General features: G+C 39.6%; 1 protein-coding gene across 2 annotated transcripts in view; it reads left to right on the top strand.

The window, feature by feature from the left end:
• Positions 1-23,095, top strand: part of ROBO1 (roundabout guidance receptor 1) — a 1,692,467-nt gene that overhangs the window by 244,187 nt on the left and 1,425,185 nt on the right. For both annotated transcript variants that reach the window (XM_075335086.1, XM_075335085.1), the window contains exon 2: positions 16,135-16,256. In XM_075335086.1, the coding sequence (XP_075191201.1) occupies positions 16,169-16,256 (88 nt within the window). In that variant the 5' untranslated portion in view covers positions 16,135-16,168. The remainder of the gene's footprint in view (positions 1-16,134; positions 16,257-23,095) is intronic.

The following is a 23,095-nucleotide window of genomic DNA, read 5'->3' as shown; positions in this document are numbered from 1 at the left end:
CACAATGCCATACTGTACAGAGTCACCCCCGTTATTGATAACATTCGTCTGTCAATATATTTATAAGTTTGCATGAATAACAGAAAATCAACACAAGAGTTATGTGAAAAAATGATCCTCAGTAATTATTTTGTTAGACTAAAATTATTTTCTAAAATGAACAGGTAAGGAGTGCTGTCGAATCCTGTTTATTTGATACTAAAAGGCGATACTGGACACTGCCTATAGGCAATAGCCTTGCTATTTTTCCTTGTTTTTTTATTTATTTAAAGCACCACTCAAGAGTTTTGGAAGTTTTTCAGTGCTGGAGTGGTGCTTGAAATGTAAGGTTCCTGTCCACGTTCATGAACTTTTTTTCCAACGGCTTTACATTTTACGCCACTCTAGTTCCAAGGCACCATCTTGTGCCTGTAGCTATTGACTGGCCACAAATCAGAAGTTACATTCACATGCTCTCAATACAACTCTGAGAGCCAAAAAAAGCCATATCTAGGCTCTCATAGGTTTGTATTGAGTTTTGACCTCTGACTCCATCTGTGATATACTGGAGCTGCCGGCAGGTCACAAATCACCAGAGCTTAACCAAATCAGCAGAGATAGAAAATGAAGCTGCTGGAAGGTGAGTATAAGACAGAAGGCAGGGAACTTGGATTTAAAGTGCCAATCCAGTGATGCAATAAAACAAAACGCTTGATTGGTGCTTTTAATGCACTTACGTATTGAGCCAAGCCCATCATTATCTCACTCATTGTACTAGGCTAGTGGATAGATGTAAATAGGATACAGAAGAGAGCCTTTTGCTATATTAATTATCTATTTATTTCTCACTTTGTCTGGTTTAGTTAATAAATGCACCTTCCCACCTAAAGTAAGAGCTGTCAATTAAAAGAAGGTGGGAAAGGAGAGAAAATATGAGTTAAACAAGTAAGTGTGAAGGTGCACTTTTATTTGTTTGGTCAGGCTAAGGTGGCACAATTACCTGTACTTCATTTTATCTGTCATTCCATGCTGATAGACCCCCTTTAAACATCATGGTATTTAAAGAGATTGTCTAATACTTTTACATTGATGGCCTATCCTTAGGATAGGTTATCAATGTGTGATCAGCCAGGGTCTGAAACCCGGCACCCCCACTGATCAGTTTTTCTTGATGCCGATGGTGACAGCAGGCAGCTGGAAATGCTCAGTTCCGGAGCTGCCCAGTCTTCTGGCAGCATTGGGTACTAAATACTCTTGATTTGAATGGGAGGTGGATGTGCAGTAATTGGCTGCGGCTGCTATCAGTTGACTGGGTAGCTCCAAAACTGAGAATTTCCAATTGCCTGCTTTCGCACCTGGCACCAACAGCAGCTGATTGGAAGGGGTGTGGGTTTTTGGAATCCAGACAATCAGACATTGATGACCTATTTTTAGGATAAACCATCAATGTTAACATACTGGACAACCAAAGGATAGCAATCTGTCAAATTAGGAGATTTGATGATTGTTAAACAATTTCTCTGGCTTTAGTAGAAAGAAAAGTGACAACAGATAAGGCAACAAGAAGACATCCACCACTAAGGGAATGGTTTTACAGGTAGTCCACAAACAATTATTCTTTACTTATATTTTCTAATTATTTTCAAGTTTTGCATTTTACTAAAATTGCCGCTACGAGTACTTGAAGAGCATTCAAATTCCATAGGTAGTGAATCTCTTCCAGGATGACACATCATATGCATTATTGCTGTTGCTCCCAGTACAGTTTCCAGTGCTTGAAGAAGATACCAGCATGTCCAGTTCGGTGAATGGTTAGAGTTGGTTTTGCTTGGAGAGTAGCATAAAATTTAACCAGCGTTTTCCTGACTGCTGTTATGAACCAGGATGAAATTCTCAGAGCCTTTGTCATATTTTGGTGCAGTGTAGGTGGTTTCTGGAAGACAAAGGCATTGATGACATTCACTGAACCGTAGGGGCACTTTCCAAACTATGACATCGCAAGCCGATGCTTGCGATGCCGAGCGCGATAGTCCTCGCCCCGTCGCAGCTGCGATATCATGGTGATAGCTGCCATAGCGAACATTATCGCTACGGCAGCTTCACATGCACTCACCTGCCCTGCGACGTCGCTCTGGCCGGCGAACTGCCTCCTTATTAAGGGGGTAGGTCGTGCGGTGTCAGAGCGACGTCACACGGCAGGCGGCCAATAGAAGCGGAGGGGCAGAGCTGAGCAGGACGTAAACATCCCACCCACCTCCGTCCTTCCGCATAGCCGTGTGAGCCGCAGGACGCAGGTAAGGTGATGTTCTTCGCTCCTGCGGCTTCACACACAGCGATGTGTGCTGCCGCAGGAATGAGGAACAACATCGTAACATCGGTCCTTACGAAATTATGGAAATGACCGACGCTACCCCAATGATACGATTTGGACGTTTTTGCGCTCCTTAATCGTATCAAAAAGGATTTACACACTCCGATATCGACTGCGACGCCGGATGTGCGTCACTTTCGATTTGACCCCACCAACATTGCAGCTGCGATGTCGTAGTGTGCAAAGTGCCCCTTATGTTTGTCAAATGTGAATGCAACTGAGAACCTCTAGGACATTATATATCAGTGCATCAGACTCTGCTAATTAATACCAGAAAACCAATTCATATAAATAATAACCACAATAACAAATAAAATAATTTTATTAATCCATTATTAAAAAGATGCAGCAAGGAAAATAACAGCAAAAATGGAGAGTGGGTCCGACACAGCAATTCAACACCATACAATCATAACATATCAATACATGTCATGAAATATTTTATGTAAGGTGCAAAAATATAGGCCTACAAAATTGTAATATCAAAAAAAATAATATATGATTAATTGGGCTCATTGACGGCTACATATAAATATTACAATATAAAATGCAAAAACAATATAAAAAATAATTATAATAGCAGCAATATGCAATGGATTATATCCACACAGGATATTAGTGTATTATTATAGCAACTTGAAAAATTGTGCACATATGTGCAAAAAACGCAATAACAATAAGGTGCAACAGTGACATTTAAATAATTAGCTGAAAAATTAATATATATAACACCATAAGTTAGCAATTCATAAATAATATAAATAAGTAACGGCCAATATTCAATGATAATAAATAATGCCCAACAACTTTATAATTCCAGATACAATAAATGTATGAGAACCATCATGACAAAGGAAATTACTGTTGATGTATAAAAAGTGTAACTGGAGTCAATGGATCATAGAAAAGTAGTTACCTGAAGCCATAACAAAAAAGCTGTGCCAGCACCAACTCCCAAACCCTACGCGCGTTTCGGCATTGCCTTCGTCAGGGGAAGATTACTACCAGTGACTGTCCAGGAGCTCACTGATTACATTTCATTAGAATAATGCCCAGACATTATCAGGAGTGGAAGTGGGCATGCAATGGCCTTTCACGCTACTGAGTCGCATTATTGGTTGATGTGATAAAATTCAGTTTGGATTGGATTTTCCTGTGATTTAATTTTTTCTTTTTCTTTTTGGAGTAATTTGGGATCCAGCCCTCAATTTGTTGATTATTTTTGCATCTATGGAATGTGTTGACATATAATTTTGTTCTTAACGAATTGAGCAATTTATATCATTAAAATTTTATATTTTGAATTATTCAATGAGAACCGATGTGTGATTTTTCTGTTCCCTTAATTTTTTGGAGTAGTGTATTATAAATGACAAATGCGAAGTATATTGGGCAATGGTATTGATTTTGCATTAGGAACAAGGAGGTTCAGGTTAAATGTCAGAAAACAGTTTAGAAATTAAAAAAAACAAAAAAAACAATAAATTTACAGAGACGCAAGAGGTGGCAATACAAGTCTGCGATCAAGGGACTGGGTTTTGGTTGACTATTTAACTTTGGCATACATTATAAATGTGTCCACTGAATGAAAAGATAATTATTTAATAGTGATTGTTTGTGCTTTGTGACTTATTGGTTATCCTGTTCATTGTTGCTTGCATCATGCGGCTTGTTCCGCTTGTTCCAGGTCTAAAGCTGGCAAAAACAAGTTAATTACATCTCGCACTAGTCCGCATTGTTGTACCATTCTTTAATTTACTGTTGCTGCAAGCGCATAAGAGGGCCAATGTTCAAAGCATAGAATTGTTGTTTGCACATACTTTACCTGTGGATTAAAACATTTAGTTTTTTTTTTTTTTTTACTAAATGCACTTAATATTAACTAAATGGATGTTTTCAATATGAAACAATTACGGGAGGCAAATGTATTGAATGTATTCCTGTCAGACATGGGACAACATTTAATTAAGATGAAACATACTTAACGGAAATGATGAGGGATTTTATACCGAGCCATTTGCTTCTTTATTAGCCTTTATGAACTTGAAATAAACATACAATTCTACAGTTTTAAAACTAAACCTCTTCATACTGTTCACATTGAGAAGAAGGGCTCGAAGTAATAAAAGAATGGAAAAAAAATTCAGTCTACTTTTTAGAAAAATTTGGTTTTGGAAGATAAGCTCCTATAAATTGCAAATACTTACAGAAATGTATCCATATGCTACTGGAACAAAATCTTCTAAATGTGCAAAATGGAAAATAATTATTAGTTACATATATTTCTGTAACATATGTACAAGGGCATGAAGCATAGGTGGTATGAAGAGCCACTACTAAGCGATTTTCAGTAAATTCATCTTTCATATCTTTGATCCTCCAGGTTATGGGGCGTGCACTTCCTGAAGGATAAAGCATGCTTCACATGCAGCGACATCGCTAATGAGATATCGTTGGGGTAACGGAATTCGTGACGGACATCTGGCCTCGTTAGTGACATCGTTGCGTGTGAAATGCAGGAGCGACCGTTAACGATCAAAATTACTTACCTAATCGTTGATCGTTGATGCGTCGTTCCTTTCCCGATTATTGTTGCTATTGCAGGATGCAGGTTGTTCGTCATTCCTGCGGCAGCACACATCGCTATGTGTTACACCGCAGGAATGAGGAACATCACCTTACCTGCGGCTGCCCGCAATGAGGAAGAAAGGAGGTGGGCAGGATGTTCGGCCCGCTCATCTCCACCTCTCCGCTTCTATTGGGCGGCCGCTTAGTGACGCTGCTGTGACGCTGAACGAACCGCCCCCTTAGAAAGGAGGCGGTTTGCCGGCCACAGCGATGTTGCTAGGCAGGTAAGCACATGTGACGGGGAAAAATGAGATTGTGCGCCACGGGCAGCGATTTGCCTGTGACGCACAACCGACGAGGACAGGTGCTTTCACCAGCGACATCACTAGCGATGTCGTTGTGTGTAAAGTGGCCTTAAGACTGCCTCCAGTCTTCGTTATTCAAGATTCCTCTTCCCCTTCTCTTTCCTGGTGTTCCTGTGACATCAGGTAAGTGGCCGGAATTCTTTCACCTGCGCATTCTGCCTGCCGTCTCTCCCCTGCTCTTTTCCGCCCCTCTGTGTGCCCTATCTTCACTTGTGATGTGCGCAGGCGCCAAAATTTTAAATTCCATATTAGAAACCACAAAAAGGCAGAACAGTGCAGAGGAGAGACAGAAGGCAGAATACACAGGCTCGGGATTTTCAGCCGTGTACCGGACATCACAGGGACACTAAGGAGAAGAAGATATATCTTGTATAATGAAGTCTTATCTTTTGGGCAGTGCATGCCCCATAGCCTGGAAGATCAAAGCTATGAAAGGTGAATTTTACTGAACAATCCATCATCCAGAAGGCATACAGGTGTGAATAATTTCAGCTGTATACAACCTGTATGCCCATATTAATAACTGAAAAACCTCAAAAGGGTGACAGATTCCCTTTAAATACATTTCATTGAGATTTTATGTGATATAGCAACATTAACTAGCAAGTATTTGTGACGTGTAGAGGAAATGATACCTAGCTTTCTAATTATTTTAAAAATGTAAATATGAAAATTGGGACATGCACTTGTGTTCAAGCTCCCTGAGTCAATAGTGTGTAGGACCATCTTAAAATGCAATTACTTCTGCAAGTCTTTTAGGGTCTGTCTATACCAGCTTTGCACATCTAGAAGCTGACATTTTTAACCTTTTGTTCTTTGCAAAATTGCTCTAGGTCAGTTAGATTGGATGGAGGGAGACTATGAAAAGCAATTTTCAGGTCTTGTCACAGATTCTCAGTGGGCTTTAGGTCTGGACTGTGACTCGACCATTCATACACACCAATATGCTTTGATATAACCCAATTGATTTTAGTTCGGGCAGTTTAACGTTGTTATTCTGCTGGAATGTGAACCTATGCTGTAGTCTATAGCCTTTTGTAGCATGCAACAGGTTTTCCTCGAGGTTTGCCCTGTATTTAACTCCTCTCATCTTTTCATCAACTCCAACCAGCTTCCTTGTCCCTTCTGATGAAAAAACTCCCTACAACATGATGCTGCCATCACCATGTGTAATGGTGGTGATGCATGGTGCGATTTTTCTTCCACACATAGAATATTTTATTTAGCTGAAAAAGTTGTACTTTGGTCTCATCTGACGAAAGACCCTTCTTCCACATGCTCGCTGTTTCCGATACATGGCTTTTTGGAAACTGCAATTGAGACATCTTATGAATTGTTTTAAAAAATGGCTTTCTTCTAGCCACCCTTCTATAAGGTTCAGATATGCAGAGCATATGGATAACATCAAATAGCTGAGCACTGACTCTGGGCTCGGAGTTCTCAGGGAGCTCCGTGTAATGATCTGGGTCCAGCAACTCGGGTAATTAACAAAATAAAGGAAATATAACTAAAAAAGGAGAAAGCAGGTGCATTATTCTTACTGAGTCTCCTACATGGCTGTAAACTGCTTCTTAGCTCCTCACACTACTTCCAGGGCTGCTCATTAACCTGATGCATATGCACTGCTTCTCCCGCCCACTAGCAGTCCTGGCATCTTTAATTGGTTGCAGTCAGACTGCGCCACCACAATGTGTGACAGCATATTTGACTGCTTTGAACCATACTGTTCATGTGTCAATATTGGTGTGAAAATAAATAAAAAAATTGGCATAGGGTCCCTCCATATTATGATACCCAGAACAGATAAAGCATATGGCTACAGGCTCCAGCCCTCAGCCATGCACTTATCTTGGCTGTGTAACAAAATAAGAGGGACTGCATATAGCTTTTTTAAAAAGTTATTTAAATAAATAATTTTATAAAACAGCATTCGGTCCTACTCAATTTTGATAACAACCACGACAAAGCTGACAGATGGGGGCTGGAATTCTGAGGCTAGGGATAACCATGCTTATTGGGCTCACCAGCCTAAAAATAGAAGCCTTTAGCCTCCCAAAAATTTTGCATACATTAGAATTTTATCCGGCTTATCCTGATTACCTTGGTGCGGTGGCAATCAGGTTAATAAAGGGTTAATGACAGCTCACACCTACCACTAAGCACTAATTTAGTAATGGGAAGTGACTATGACTATTGGAAGTGACTATTAATAATATATAAATGAAAAAAAAAAATACAAACACTTAAAAAATCTTTTATTTGAAATAAAATACAAAAAACCCCCACTCTCAGAGCATTCAAATTTCATAGGTAATGAATCTCTTCCAGGATGACACATCATATGCATTATTGCTGTTGCTCCCAGTACAGTTTCCAGTGCTTGAAGCAGATACCAGCATGTCCAGTTCGGTGGGTGGTTAGAGTTGGTTTTGCTTGGAGAGTAGCATAAGATTTAACCAGCATTTTCCTGACTGCTGTTATGAACCAGGATGAAATTCTCAGAGCCTTTGTCATATTTTGGTGCAGTGTAGGTGGTTTCTGGAAGACAAAGGCATTGATGACATTCACTGAATCTTAGGGGCACTTTCCAAACTACGACATCGCAAGCCGATGCTTGCGATGCCGAGCGCGATAGTCCCCGACCCCGTCGCAGCTGCGATATCATGGTGATAGCTGCCGTAGCGAACATTATCGCTACGGCAGCTTCACATGCACTCACCTGCCCTGCGACGTCGCTCTGGCCGGCGAACTGCCTCCTTATTAAGGGGGCAGGTCGTGCGGTGTCAGAGCGACGTCACACGGCAGGCGGCCAATAGGAGCGGAGGGGCAGAGCTGAGCGGGACGTAAACATCCCACCCACCTCCGTCCTTCCGCATAGCCGTGTGAGCCGCAAGACGCAGGTAAGGTGATGTTCTTCGCTCCTGCGGCTTCACACACATGCGATGTGTGCTGCCGCAGGAATGAGGAACAACATCGTAACATCGTTCCTTACGAAATTATGGAAATGACCGACGCTACACCGATGATACGATTTGGACGTTTTTACGCTCCTTAATCGTATCATAAAGGATTTACACACTCCGATATTGACTGCGACGCCGGATGTGCGTCACTTTCGATTTGACCCCACCAACATTGCAGCTGCGATGTCGTAGTGTGCAAAGTGCCCCTTATATTTGTCAAATGTGAATGCAACTGAGAACCTCTAGGACATTATATATCAGTGCATCAGACTCTGCTAATTAATACCAGTAAACCAATTCATATAAATAATAACCACAACAACAATAAAAAATAAAATAATTTTATTAATCCATTATTAAAAAGATGCAGCAAGGAAAATGACAACAAAAATGGAGAGTGGGTCCGACACAGCAATTCAACACCATACAATCATAACATATCAATACATGGCATGAAATATTTTATGTAAGGTGCAAAAATATAGGCCTACAAAATTGTAATATCAGAAAAAATAATATATGATTAATTGGGCTCATTGACGGCTACATATAAATATTACAATATAAAATGCAAACACAATATAAAAAATAATTATAATAGCAGCAATATGCAATGGATTATATCCACACAGGATATTAGTGTATTATTATAGCAACTTGAAAAATTGTGCACATATGTGCAAAAAACGCAATAACAATAAGGTGCAACAGTGACATTTAAATAATTAGCTGAAAAATTAATATATATAACACCATAAGTTAGCAATTCATAAATAATATAAATAAGTAACGGCCAATATTCAATGATAATAAATAATGCCCAACAACTTTATAATTCCAGATACAATAAATGTATGAGAACCATCATGACAAAGGAAATTACTGTTGATGTATAAAAAGTGTAACTGGAGTCAATGGATCATAGAAAAGTAGTTACCTGAAGCCATAACAAAAAAGCTGTGCCAGCACCAACTCCCAAACCCTACGCGCGTTTCGGCATTGCCTTCGTCAGGGGTTGATTACTACCAGTGACTGTCCAGGAGCTCACTGATTACATTTCATTAGAATAATGCCCAGACATTATCAGGAGTGGAAGTGGGCATGCAATGGCCTTTCACGCTACTGAGTCGCATTATTTGTTGATGTGATAAAATTCACTTTGGATTGGATTTTCCTGTGATTTAATTTTTTCTTTTTCTTTTTGGAGTAATTTGGGATCCAGCCCTCAATTTGTTGATTATTTTTGCATCTATGGAATGTGTTGACATATAATTTTGTTCTTAACGAATTGAGCAATTTATATCATTAAAATTTTATATTTTGAATTATTCAATGAGAACCGATGTGTGATTTTTCTGTTCCCTTAATTTTTTGGAGTAGTGTATTATAAATGACAAATGCGAAGTATATTGGGCAATGGTATTTATTTTGCATTAGGAACAAGGAGGTTCAGGTTAAATGTCAGAAAACAGTTTAGAAATTAAAAAAAACAAAAAAAACAATAAATTTACAGAGACGCAAGAGGTGGCAATACAAGTCTGCGATCAAGGGACTGGGTTTTGGTTGACTATTTAACTTTGGCATACATTATAAATGTGTCCACTGAATGAAAAGATAATTATTTAATAGTGATTGTTTGTGCTTTGTGACTTATTGGTTATCCTGTTCATTGTTGCTTGCATCATGCGGCTTGTTCCGCTTGTTCCAGGTCTAAAGCTGGCAAAAACAAGTTAATTACATCTCGCACTAGTCCGCATTGTTGTACCATTCTTTAATTTACTGTTGCTGCAAGCGCATAAGAGGGCCAATGTTCAAAGCATAGAATTGTTGTTTGCACATACTTTACCTGTGGATTAAAACATTTAGTTTTTGTTTTTTTTTTACTAAATGCACTTAATATTAACTAAATGGATGTTTTCAATATGAAACAATTACGGGAGGCAAATGTATTGAATGTATTCCTGTCAGACATGGGACAACATTTAATTAAGATGAAACATACTTAACGGAAATGATGAGGGATTTTATACCGAGCCATTTGCTTCTTTATTAGCCTTTATGAACTTGAAATAAACATACAATTCTACAGTTTTAAAACTAAACCTCTTCATACTGTTCACATTGAGAAGAAGGGCTCGAAGTAATAAAAGAATGGAAAAAAAATTCAGTCTACTTTTTAGAAAAATTTGGTTTTGGAAGATAAGCTCCTATAAATTGCAAATACTTACAGAAATGTATCCATATGCTACTGGAACAAAATCTTCTAAATGTGCAAAATGGAAAATAATTATTAGTTACATATATTTCTGTAACATATGTACAAGGGCATGAAGCATAGGTGGTATGAAGAGCCACTACTAAGCGATTTTCAGTAAATTCATCTTTCATATCTTTGATCCTCCAGGTTATGGGGCGTGCACTTCCTGAAGGATAAAGCATGCTTCACATGCAGCGACATCGCTAATGAGATATCGTTGGGGTAACGGAATTCGTGACGGACATCTGGCCTCGTTAGTGACATCGTTGCGTGTGAAATGCAGGAGCGACCGTTAACGATCAAAATTACTTACCTAATCGTTGATCGTTGATGCGTCGTTCCTTTCCCGATTATTGTTGCTATTGCAGGATGCAGGTTGTTCGTCATTCCTGCGGCAGCACACATCGCTATGTGTTACACCGCAGGAATGAGGAACATCACCTTACCTGCGGCTGCCCGCAATGAGGAAGAAAGGAGGTGGGCAGGATGTTCGGCCCGCTCATCTCCACCTCTCCGCTTCTATTGGGCGGCCGCTTAGTGACGCTGCTGTGACGCTGAACGAACCGCCCCCTTAGAAAGGAGGCGGTTTGCCGGCCACAGCGATGTTGCTAGGCAGGTAAGCACATGTGACGGGGAAAAATGAGATTGTGCGCCACGGGCAGCGATTTGCCTGTGACGCACAACCGACGAGGACAGGTGCTTTCACCAGCGACATCACTAGCGATGTCGTTGTGTGTAAAGTGGCCTTAAGACTGCCTCCAGTCTTCGTTATTCAAGATTCCTCTTCCCCTTCTCTTTCCTGGTGTTCCTGTGACATCAGGTAAGTGGCCGGAATTCTTTCACCTGCGCATTCTGCCTGCCGTCTCTCCCCTGCTCTTTTCCGCCCCTCTGTGTGCCCTATCTTTACTTGTGATGTGCGCAGGCGCCAAAATTTTAAATTCCATATTAGAAACCACAAAAAGGCAGAACAGTGCAGAGGAGAGACAGAAGGCAGAATACACAGGCTCGGGATTTTCAGCCGTGTACCGGACATCACAGGGACACTAAGGAGAAGAAGATATATCTTGTATAATGAAGTCTTATCTTTTGGGCAGTGCATGCCCCATAGCCTGGAAGATCAAAGCTATGAAAGGTGAATTTTACTGAACAATCCATCATCCAGAAGGCATACAGGTGTGAATAATTTCAGCTGTATACAACCTGTATGCCCATATTAATAACTGAAAAACCTCAAAAGGGTGACAGATTCCCTTTAAATACATTTCATTGAGATTTTATGTGATATAGCAACATTAACTAGCAAGTATTTGTGACGTGTAGAGGAAATGATACCTAGCTTTCTAATTATTTTAAAAATGTAAATATGAAAATTGGGACATGCACTTGTGTTCAAGCTCCCTGAGTCAATAGTGTGTAGGACCATCTTAAAATGCAATTACTTCTGCAAGTCTTTTAGGGTCTGTCTATACCAGCTTTGCACATCTAGAAGCTGACATTTTTAACCTTTTGTTCTTTGCAAAATTGCTCTAGGTCAGTTAGATTGGATGGAGGGAGACTATGAAAAGCAATTTTCAGGTCTTGTCACAGATTCTCAGTGGGCTTTAGGTCTGGACTGTGACTCGACCATTCATACACACCAATATGCTTTGATATAACCCAATTGATTTTAGTTCGGGCAGTTTAACGTTGTTATTCTGCTGGAATGTGAACCTATGCTGTAGTCTATAGCCTTTTGTAGCATGCAACAGGTTTTCCTCGAGGTTTGCCCTGTATTTAACTCCTCTCATCTTTTCATCAACTCCAACCAGCTTCCTTGTCCCTTCTGATGAAAAAACTCCCTACAACATGATGCTGCCATCACCATGTGTAATGGTGGTGATGCATGGTGCGATTTTTCTTCCACACATAGAATATTTTATTTAGCTGAAAAAGTTGTACTTTGGTCTCATCTGACGAAAGACCCTTCTTCCACATGCTCGCTGTTTCCGATACATGGCTTTTTGGAAACTGCAATTGAGACATCTTATGAATTGTTTTAAAAAATGGCTTTCTTCTAGCCACCCTTCTATAAGGTTCAGATATGCAGAGCATATGGATAATATCAAATAGCTGAGCACTGACTCTGGGCTCGGAGTTCTCAGGGAGCTCCGTGTAATGATCTGGGTCCAGCAACTCGGGTAATTAACAAAATAAAGGAAATATAACTAAAAAAGGAGAAAGCAGGTGCATTATTCTTACTGAGTCTCCTACATGGCTGTAAACTGCTTCTTAGCTCCTCACACTACTTCCAGGGCTGCTCATTAACCTGATGCATATGCACTGCTTCTCCCGCCCACTAGCAGTCCTGGCATCTTTAATTGGTTGCAGTCAGACTGCGCCACCACAATGTGTGACAGCATATTTGACTGCTTTGAACCATACTGTTCATGTGTCAATATTGGTGTGAAAATAAATAAAAAAATTGGCATAGGGTCCCTCCATATTATGATACCCAGAACAGATAAAGCATATGGCTACAGGCTCCAGCCCTCAGCCATGCACTTATCTTGGCTGTGTAACAAAATAAGAGGGACTGCATATAGCTTTTTTAAAAAGTTATTTAAATAAATAATTTTATAAAACAGCATTCGGTCCTACTCAATTTTGATAACAACCACGACAAAGCTGACAGATGGGGGCTGGAATTCTGAGGCTAGGGATAACCATGCTTATTGGGCTCACCAGCCTAAAAATAGAAGCCTTTAGCCTCCCAAAAATTTTGCATACATTAGAATTTTATCCGGCTTATCCTGATTACCTTGGTGCGGTGGCAATCAGGTTAATAAAGGGTTAATGACAGCTCACACCTACCACTAAGCACTAATTTAGTAATGGGAAGTGACTATGACTATTGGAAGTGACTATTAATAATATATAAATGAAAAAAAAAATACAAACACTTAAAAAATCTTTTATTTGAAATAAAATACAAAAAACCCCCACTCTCTTTTACCCCATGTTGATCCCAGCTCTGCTACATTACTGAAGGCATAGCGTGCATGCATAGAACATGACCGCCCGCTATGGACTTCAGGCAAAGACTGAGCTGCAGTGATCAGTGTTATAGTCACTCAGTTTATTTGCGGTCACAGCTGGAGGTTCCCACAGTTCTCCACCAGTGACAGCTTGTAACCTGACCTCAGGTAACCTTATTAAACTTAGTGACCTCAGTGAGGTCACTAAGTTCACAGACCTGAATCTCCTTCAGAAAAATGTGAAGGTTTTTCCAAGAGATGCAGATTGGTACTGAAATTTTTGAAAAGGCATGTGATTTTGATGTGATTTGTTTTTGCCAGGAGGTGTAGATTGGGTGCAGAAATATGTTGCAAAAACATCAGCACCAAATCTGCAACTCTTGGAAAAAAAATGCACAAAAACGTTTCTTTACACTGTTTCATTGTGGTTTTCTGCCAGGAGGTGCAGATTTTGTGCTGAAATCTGATCAGAGAATGATGATCTATCCTAAGGATAGGTCATCAGTTTTAAAGTAGTGGAAAACCTCTTTAAGTGATGATCTGAAGTTGGCCAGATTGCTAGAATGTTCCTCTAATAATGTAGAGGCAAAATTAAGTCTACTTGCAACAATGAAGAAAGCACAGTTTTGGGCTTTGGTGCAAACTGTGGATGGTCATCAGAAAATGTCCACCACGATGCAGAAAGCAGGAAAGCAAATAAGGAGTGCTCTCCTAAGTATAGATAAGCAAACCCAAACTGTAAAGGTCAGGATTAATATCAAACACTGGGTGTCGAGGCTCAAACACTAACAAAGCCTTTAAATAAAAAAAGTTGGTGTCAATTGCGGTTCATATGCTAATCACTCGCTCCAGCATCATGGTACTTGGGTAGGCTCAGTGCTCAGCACAGTGAGTGACGCTTGCAGTCTCTGAATTGCTGTCACTGAAGGTAATAATTGGCGATGTTAAGCAAGGGTGGACATACCCGGCCACGCCTCCTTACTGCTCCGTGACATCACAAATGTGTAATTTAAAACACCAACACCTTATTATACCTGGATGTGGTATAGGTAGCAAAATGTTAGACTGGGGACAGAATTGTGTTTACTCAGCCCCCAATTTGGGTTCTGCCTGCACTGTTGTCCCTGCTTACCATGGCTATGATGTGGACGCGAACTGTGGCTGTGCAACTGACAGTGCTGCAGTACATTGTGGGATACGGTTACATCTGCAACTGGCAATTATGTATGTAGATGGCATTTAAATAAAAAAAACACACAATAAGGCTAACAGTCGAAGTAACAAGTGACAAAGATATCACTTTTAATACTAATGTAAAGCTAGTAGTCATATACTTGGTGCTTATGAGCTTGTGTGGTCCCATGAATAGCATTAATGCCCCATAATAGAAACTAATATAAATAACCTAGCTTGTATACATATAGATAGTTTGATAAAACTTAATAGCTAGTCTTAATGCCCTATAGTAGAAACAAGTGTATTGTTGTAACTTAACTGAAGCCAGGTGTCTGTCCATACAGCACATCCCGTATATTATCTCACCTCGACGCGCGTTTCACCGAACTTCTGGCTTCGTCAGAAGGCATAATCCGTTTGCAGTGTAAGACTCTTATAGTCAGTGTGATGGAATTCAGATGTATCATTTCATCATAGTATTTGGACCCATGGAACTTCAGGTTGTGCGCTCCATGCCAAATATGCACCATTGTTATACACTGTTATGCATGTTGCAACTCTTTAGTCTAACTTTGCACTAGTTTGTACTTGTCTAAATATTAGGCAGGACTAGCAATTGTTACGCTATAACCATATGTCATCATTCGCTGCCATTATGATTTTGGGAATCTACAATAAGACACATACTTCCAATAACCCTAGTGTCCTTCTGTGCTTCTTTATTTAATGAACACTGCTTAACAACACTCCGGCTGTAGTTTTGTACATACTGATTTTGTAAAAGTTTTAAAAATATATTGCTTGTGTATCCGATCACATTAACTTTTATTCATTTCTTTATTTATTTGCATTGCAACATTGTCGCTAACTTTACTATGGCCATTCTGGCTTTATAGTTATCATTAAAATTGATTAATTTTACTCATCTCATCTAAAAATCCAATTTACATTTACAGTATATCCGTGTGTTTATCTAGCGCCCTAAATGTGCCAAATGCAAAGAATAAAACACCATACTGTATAAAAAATGCTACTCTATGGATCACAACGGGCAAATGACTTAACTGTTATTGCTTTAAAATATAGATTGCGGGAATTCACTGACTGAATATTATACAGAATCATAATGGGGAGGAATAGCTGAAAATATAAACGCATACAGTCATTGTTTTCCTAATATGACTGCGGAGCTCGTACGAATGATATTATCCAAACCCTTGACTTAGCACATTATGACAAACTGTCCTCGGTTTATTATGTCTCTCGGCCATTTAATAATTTCCCGTAAAGTAGAAAATTGTGAAGTGCAGCTTTTTGTATTGAACGTCATTTGGAGTGAAATGCATGCTCCGATATTAATCATGTCATTTGTCAGTATTCTCCTTGAATTTGACGCGAGGCTCTGAACACTTTCCTGTCTCTTTTCACTTATATCTTTCAGATAACATCAAGGTAATGAACAAAACGGGGTCAAGATGAAATGGACAAGAATGCCCTCATTTTTCCTGTCAGTGATTTCAGTCCTACTGTTTCTTCAGTTGGTAGTCACCCAGTTGATTCCAGGTAAGATTAATAAGCTACAGCATGTAACTCTGTGTTACAGGCTGTGTCCAAAAAGTGACAATATTATGGGGGGGTTTTAACTATAATGAAAGATATATACATCTCTCTTTGAAAGTTTCATTGACCATGCACTGTCATTACGGTTATACAAGTTATAAGATGTATATCTAAAAATGAGTCCATGTTGATTGATATAAGAGTATTTTTTCGTAGATGATTGGTACAGGAATTAAACCAGTGTTGTGTAAATAAATATAATACCCAAAAGCATTTAGAAGGTCCCATTGAATTAAAATATAGGGTCTGTTATGTTTCCAAAAACAGCACTATACCTATTTATGGGTTGTATTTTGCATTACAGCTAGTGATGAGTGAGCATTGCAATGCTTGGGTGCTCAGTAGTCGAAACAAGCAAATTCGATGTTCGGATTGGCAAGACTTGAGTATCAAGTATAATGGACATCAATTGGAAACTCAATCATTTTCTGGAGTGTCCTATTGTCTTCAATTATGCCGGTATTCGAATCGCTCCCTACTGAGCGTCCAACCTGCTTGTCTCGAGTACCGAGCACCCAAGTATGTGTTGTTTCTGTTTTGCTCTGACTCAAAGGTCAACTTACGGGATCACCAGTCAGGTCTAAATTGAATTAGGCCTCTTAGATATCAAGCACTTGGAGAAAAGAGATGCACAGTTGTTGTGTGCAAAATCAATTTCAGTTTATTTACCAGTGCACGCATAATTTATACCATTTACAAACCATGGTAATATTGCATAAATGCATATATGACCTTTAATTCTCAGAAATATAGAGATTTAGAGTCTGGCATATGAGATAAGAAAATATGTTAAACAAAAACAAGACCTTGAATTCCAGGCTATGAGACTAGTAGGTACTAAATAAACTTTGATTTGAACAAAATGTAATAATTAAAATTAAATGTAATAATAAAGTATTTAAAATCTAGAAATATAGTAACTATTAACTCTTCTACATCACATAGCAGTGCTCGCTCATCACTAGTTGCAACTAGTCCTAAATCACTTGAGGCTGCAACACAAGAAATAGCCGAAGAACAGTTGAGCACCATTTGTAAAAAAATGGACAAAACCTTCAATTAAAGACTAAAAATTTCAATTTTGACTAATTAATAAATGATGATTTAACATACATTTGAAGGAAGTTCTCATGATCAGTATTTGGTGCCTTTTGGACACTGTAGTTTCATTGCTCTAAAAAATGCAACAGTACAGTTTTAGCCAAGTGAATGGGGTTTATAGAATCTCATGCCCACCTTTATTTTTTTACCTATAAACTGACCTGCGGTGCAGCTTTGAAATTTGCTGTCATCTTGTCTTGTAAATATCAGTTTTATTTCCTGATTTTCCCCATAGGCTTAAATGGGATGAGGAAAATCCACAGATAAAACAACGTACATACATTGTTAGTATATTTTCACAGAAAAGACTCACTGAAGTTGCTTGTAATCTGTACATAACTTTATCAATAAAGTTTTATTTTATAAATACAGTTAAGGGGAACCTGTCACCACTTTTTCGGCCTATAAGCTGCGGCCACCACCACCGGGCTCTTATATACAGCATTCTAACATGCTGTATATAAGAGCCCAGGCCGCTGTGTAGAATGTAAAAATCACTTTATAATACTCACCTAACAGTCGTGCTGTGGTGGAGTTGGGTCAGATGGGCATGTCCATTGTCTACTGCCGGTGCTGCCTCTTTCGGCCATCTTTGTCTTCCTTGCTCGATAGCTGGGGTGCATGATGTGTCTACGTCATTCACACTCGCCGGCATTGAGGTCCTGCGCAGGCGCACTTTGATCTGCCCTAAGAAGGGCAGATCAAAGTATTGTAGTGCGCCTGTGTGGGACCGGCGAGTGTGTATGACATAGGATGCATCATGCACACAGGCTTCAGAAGGAGGAAGGAGTTGGCTAAAAGAAGCGGCACCGGACAACGGATATGCCCATATTTCCCAACTTCACCACAGCGCGACTGTTAGGTAAGTATTATAAAGTGTTTTTTATGTTCTACACAGTGGTCTGGGATTATATACAGCATGTTAGAATGCTGTATATAAGAGCCCAGTGGTGGTGGCCGCAGCTTATAGGCCGAAAAAAGTAGTGACATTACAGAAAACGAAAGTAAAAAAATATTGAAAAAATAACTTAAAAGTGCAATTAAAAAATTAACCTAATGTAGTTAATAGGTGCAGAAATAATTAGAAAATCTGCAAAATCAGAAACTCACTGAATACTCATTGTGGGAACTTGTACTCCTCGTTTATTATACTTGTTTTTGTTAATTGTTACTGTGCCCATGATACTTGTAGTAAGTGGGAAAACTTTCTTGGGCTTTTTGGATTTTATGAGGTTTTTTTTCCATAATATTTTATTAGAAATGTCATTAAAGTATTTATTTGTCAATGTCGCCTTGGTTGCAGGCTCTATCTTCTAATATTTGTATTTAACATTTGACCTCTAAATCACAGTATAGCATCGAACATAACAACTAATTAACAATTCAAACGGTGAAGGCAATGCAAGATGTTATGATCCAACGTGTGCTACAACACAAATGAATAATAAATACATAATTCTAATCAAGCAAATTATCAGTTTTATTGTTTTATGTATTCCATCAACTGACAAACGTAACAATAGATCATCCTTGGCAGAAGAAGAAAAAAGTTAAAAAGAATTAATTAATTAATCTAGACTAATGCAGCATTCTTTGGCCAAATATTTTCCAAAATTTTAAAGAAAAAGAATGACTTTAAAGGGTCTTTCAAATACTTTTGAGTTTCTTGGAAGACACCCTGATCACATTGTTTATAAAGCGCCTTCATTGACGGTTTTCAAATTTTGAAGCCTGTTCTTGAAGATAGCAGGTTCTCTGTATAGCATTAGTTTTTTGGGCCACAGTTGGTCAATGGCTATTTCTTATATCCATTGCTGGGAATGCTTAGCACTACATTTCAGCAAAAAAATGTTGCTTTTGCTTGTTTTAGTAGGCCCAGCACGATATCATGTGTGCAATTCTACAAACCTTGACTGATGGCTGCTAGAGAAGGTTCACCGGCTTCGGGTCTGGTAGCCATGTGCTATTAACATATCCACTGTACCAGCATATTGTGATATTTTTTTTTTTTGCTTTACCTGCCAGCTTCAGGTACGCCTGACGCCTGCTATATCTCAGTGTAAATATCTGGCATTTCCAACCTTCATTGTACTTGATTTCAGCTATGGTAATATGTATTTTAAAGCATCTGGAAGAGGAACTGATGCAATATTATTGACAACTTGGAAAAGCACCGGGATGGCACTACTCATGGGCAATTAGAAAATAATATTTTTTTCATTTTGCAAGCTCAGTGTTCACTTTTACCCCCAGTGTTTCTTCTCCACGTTTGTCCCTAGTCTTGATGACAAGAATACAGAGTTGATGTGTTGACTGCTGCAGCCAATACCTTGTCTCAGTTGTCTTGTGCAGGCACTCTGAAATCTAAACTCAGTGGCTGCAGCGGTCACTCTCTGTAATAATGATGTTATCACTGCAGCAAAAACTTGGGACAACATCAAAGACGCAGAACTGGATCAAAAGTGGGTACAAGGCAAATAATAATATTTTTGCAAATAGCAAAACTTTCGACTAAAAAAAGTTGAGTGAAGTGAAACAGGCTACCATTAGAATCATAGAGTCATAGAATGGTAGAGTTGAAAAGGACCTCAAGGGTCATCGGGTCCAACACCCTGTGAGTGCAGGCTTTCCTAAATCATCCCAGCTATATGTTTGTCCAGTTTCCACTTGAAGATTTCCATTGATGGAGAGCTCACCACCTTCCGTGGTAGCCTGGGAGGTGGTGAGTTCTCCATTGAGAGCCTGGGAGGTGGTGAGCTCTCCATTTGAGGTGGTGAGCTCTCCATCAATGGAAATCTTCAAACAGAAGCTAGATAAACATATAGCTGGGATGATTTAGGGAAACCTGTACTCGCAGAGGGTTGCACCCCATGGCCTTTGAGGTCCCTTCCAACTTTACCATTCCTACCATTCTATGATTCTAAAAGCCGCTTAACATGCTGCGACATCGCTAGCGATGTCACCAGGGATCACACCCGCCCCCGTCGTTTGTGCATCACGGGCAAATCACTGCCCATTGCAAACAATATCGCTAGGATGCGTCAAACGGACTTACCTTCCTAGGTACGTCACGTTGGGCGGCGAGCAACCTATTTTTTAAGGGGGAGGTTCGTGCAGCGTCACAGCGACGTCAAACAGCAGGGCCACCAATAGAAGTGGAGGGATGGAGAGCAGCCGCATTCACGGGACTCCCATCTCGTTGCCGGAGGACGCAGGAACGCTATTGTTCATTGTTCCCGGGGTGTCACACGTACCGATGTGTGCTGCCTCAGGAACGACGAACAACCTGCGTCCAGCACGAGCAACGATATTTTGAAAATGAACGACATGTCAATGATCAACAATTTGGTGAGTATATCTGATCGTTAGCGGTGGCTCGTAGGTGTCACACGCAACGACATCGCTAACGAGGCTGGATGTGCATCACGAATTCCGTGACCCCACCGATACCTCATTAGCGATGTTGTTGCGTGTAAAGCGGCCTTACGTTTTTGGTGGATAGACTTTTTAACTGTTTGGTCCCAGTAAATCCTTATAAGGCTTCAAAATAAGATTTATACTACAGCTCCATAGTAAGTACTCTATTGGCTGTCACCGGCTATCATATGATCCCTCTATGTACTGCTGTATTATGAAATATTCTTCCGTTAGAAGCATTTGAACATCATATCGGATTATTTTATGGTCCTTTTCATATCTAAGAGTGCAACAACATGGCTGTATACCACTCAATAGTTTAATGGTAGATATCGTCCATTGAGAAAGACAGGCGCACTTTGGATTTTCTGATAAACAAAATTTGTGATTTGCAGATACCATACTGTATTTACTATTGATTTTCTTTAATCATTTATTTTTTTACCCTTCTTTACTGTCACTTTTCATTTTTGCAAAAGTATGCTGGCAGTGAATTGGATAACTTTTCCCTCAGTCAGCTGTGTAAGCAGTTTAGCTTATTCTATTACTATTGAAGTGCTTTGCAATAAGTTTGCTTCATAAATCTGTCCAGTAATGTCAGTCGTCGAAAATCATTTTACGGATGTGAATCATTTTATGTGCAGCCAGAACTTGCAGAGGAAAATCAAATGTCAACACTCAGTTGTATATCTCCCGAACAAGCAAGGACGTGGAATGGTCAAGAATCAATTTACATTTCTGGCATCTTATACTGCGGCGGCTTGGTTATCAGTGCAGGGGATGGATATTGGTAAGCTACAGGGCAAACAGAGATGAAACAAGACTCGGGATACCAGTCTAATAATGTGGACCAGACTAGAACAAGGCAGCTCACAGATTTTGCTTATTTAGAGCGGAACACTATGCAAAGATGAAGTCTTCCAAGCTTAGGAGAAAATATATGAATCATGTAAATAGGATAAATGTTTAACCCTTGTCATAAAATATTTCTACTTTCTGTAGCACTTTATATAGCACCATAGGGTGCAGAGGTAGATGATGAACCCAAATCCTAGTGCCTGAGGAGGATGCCCACAGGTCCTTTTGGCACAAAATAATATTTATTCACTTTTTATTAATTTCATAGTGCTTTACATACATAACCTCTCTCCTCTTGTACCTGTCTGTGTCTTGTACTGTTTATGATTATTGTACTTGTCCCTATTATGTATACTCCTTTCACATGTAAAGCGCCATGGAATTGATGGTGCTATAATAATAAATAATAATAATAATAATACATAAGCAGCACTGTCGCCATTGGGGCTCACAATCTAAGGTCCCTATCAGTATGTCTATGGAGTGTGGGACGAAACCGGAGGAAATCCAAGCAAGCATATGGAGAACATACAAACTCCTTGCAGATGTTGTCCTTAGTGGGATTTGAACCCAGGTCCCCAGTGGTACAAGACTGTAGTGCTAACCACTGAGTGACCGTGCCCCCCTATTGGTATTATAAATGGCACATGGCAGGTGTAGGCCCCTGGTACTAATATTGCAATGGGGCTTGAGGGTGTGGGAGTCTCAGGAGCAACATGAGAAATTTTTAGTATCATAAGAATTGTCTCTTCAGAGAGGAAGGAGACAAATTTAAGTGCTACCTTTTGGAAGTAGCAATGCTAAAAGTCAAAAGTGGCCCTTTTACAAGCCTTTTCATATGACTATGATTTATTAGAACCACAAATTGCAGACATGGTTTTTTGGAAAGATTGTCCCTCGTCAGTGCAAATCAGTAATCAGATCTCATACTTTGCACTGCCGAGGGACAATCATCCCGAAACACCGTGTTTGCAAATTGAGGTTGTGATCTGGCATAAATCCTAGATCATTTGAAAAGGCTCGTTAAAGGGCCACTTTTGACTTTTAGGATCGCTACTTCCAATAGGTGGTTTTAGAGTTTATCTCCTTCCTCCCTGAAGAGACAATGTGAATATTTCTCAGAGGAGCATTGCAGCTATAAGACTCCTCACCACTGACAGCCAGAATGGTTTGTCAGTCTCCGCAAGGAGAAAAGTTTTCCCCTTAGTATCATGAGACATCCAAAAACACAGGACAACCATGTCCTAAATGTCTTATCTGTTCTCTGGTGACAAGTGAGAATTAATATTATGGAGCACAAGCTTGGCGTTTCTGTGAGGTTTATATTCTTGATGAGTAGTTTGGGCCTTAAAATGTTCCAAAAGGTTGACTGAAATGTTTTGAGGCATGTTTCTCACAGTTGTAAG

The sequence above is a fragment of the Anomaloglossus baeobatrachus genome, chromosome 2 (assembly GCF_048569485.1).
Source record: "Anomaloglossus baeobatrachus isolate aAnoBae1 chromosome 2, aAnoBae1.hap1, whole genome shotgun sequence".
NCBI lineage: Eukaryota > Metazoa > Chordata > Amphibia > Anura > Aromobatidae > Anomaloglossus > Anomaloglossus baeobatrachus.
The sequence above is the reverse complement of the archived record's forward strand: the minus strand, read 5'-3'. Positions and strand labels throughout refer to the sequence as shown.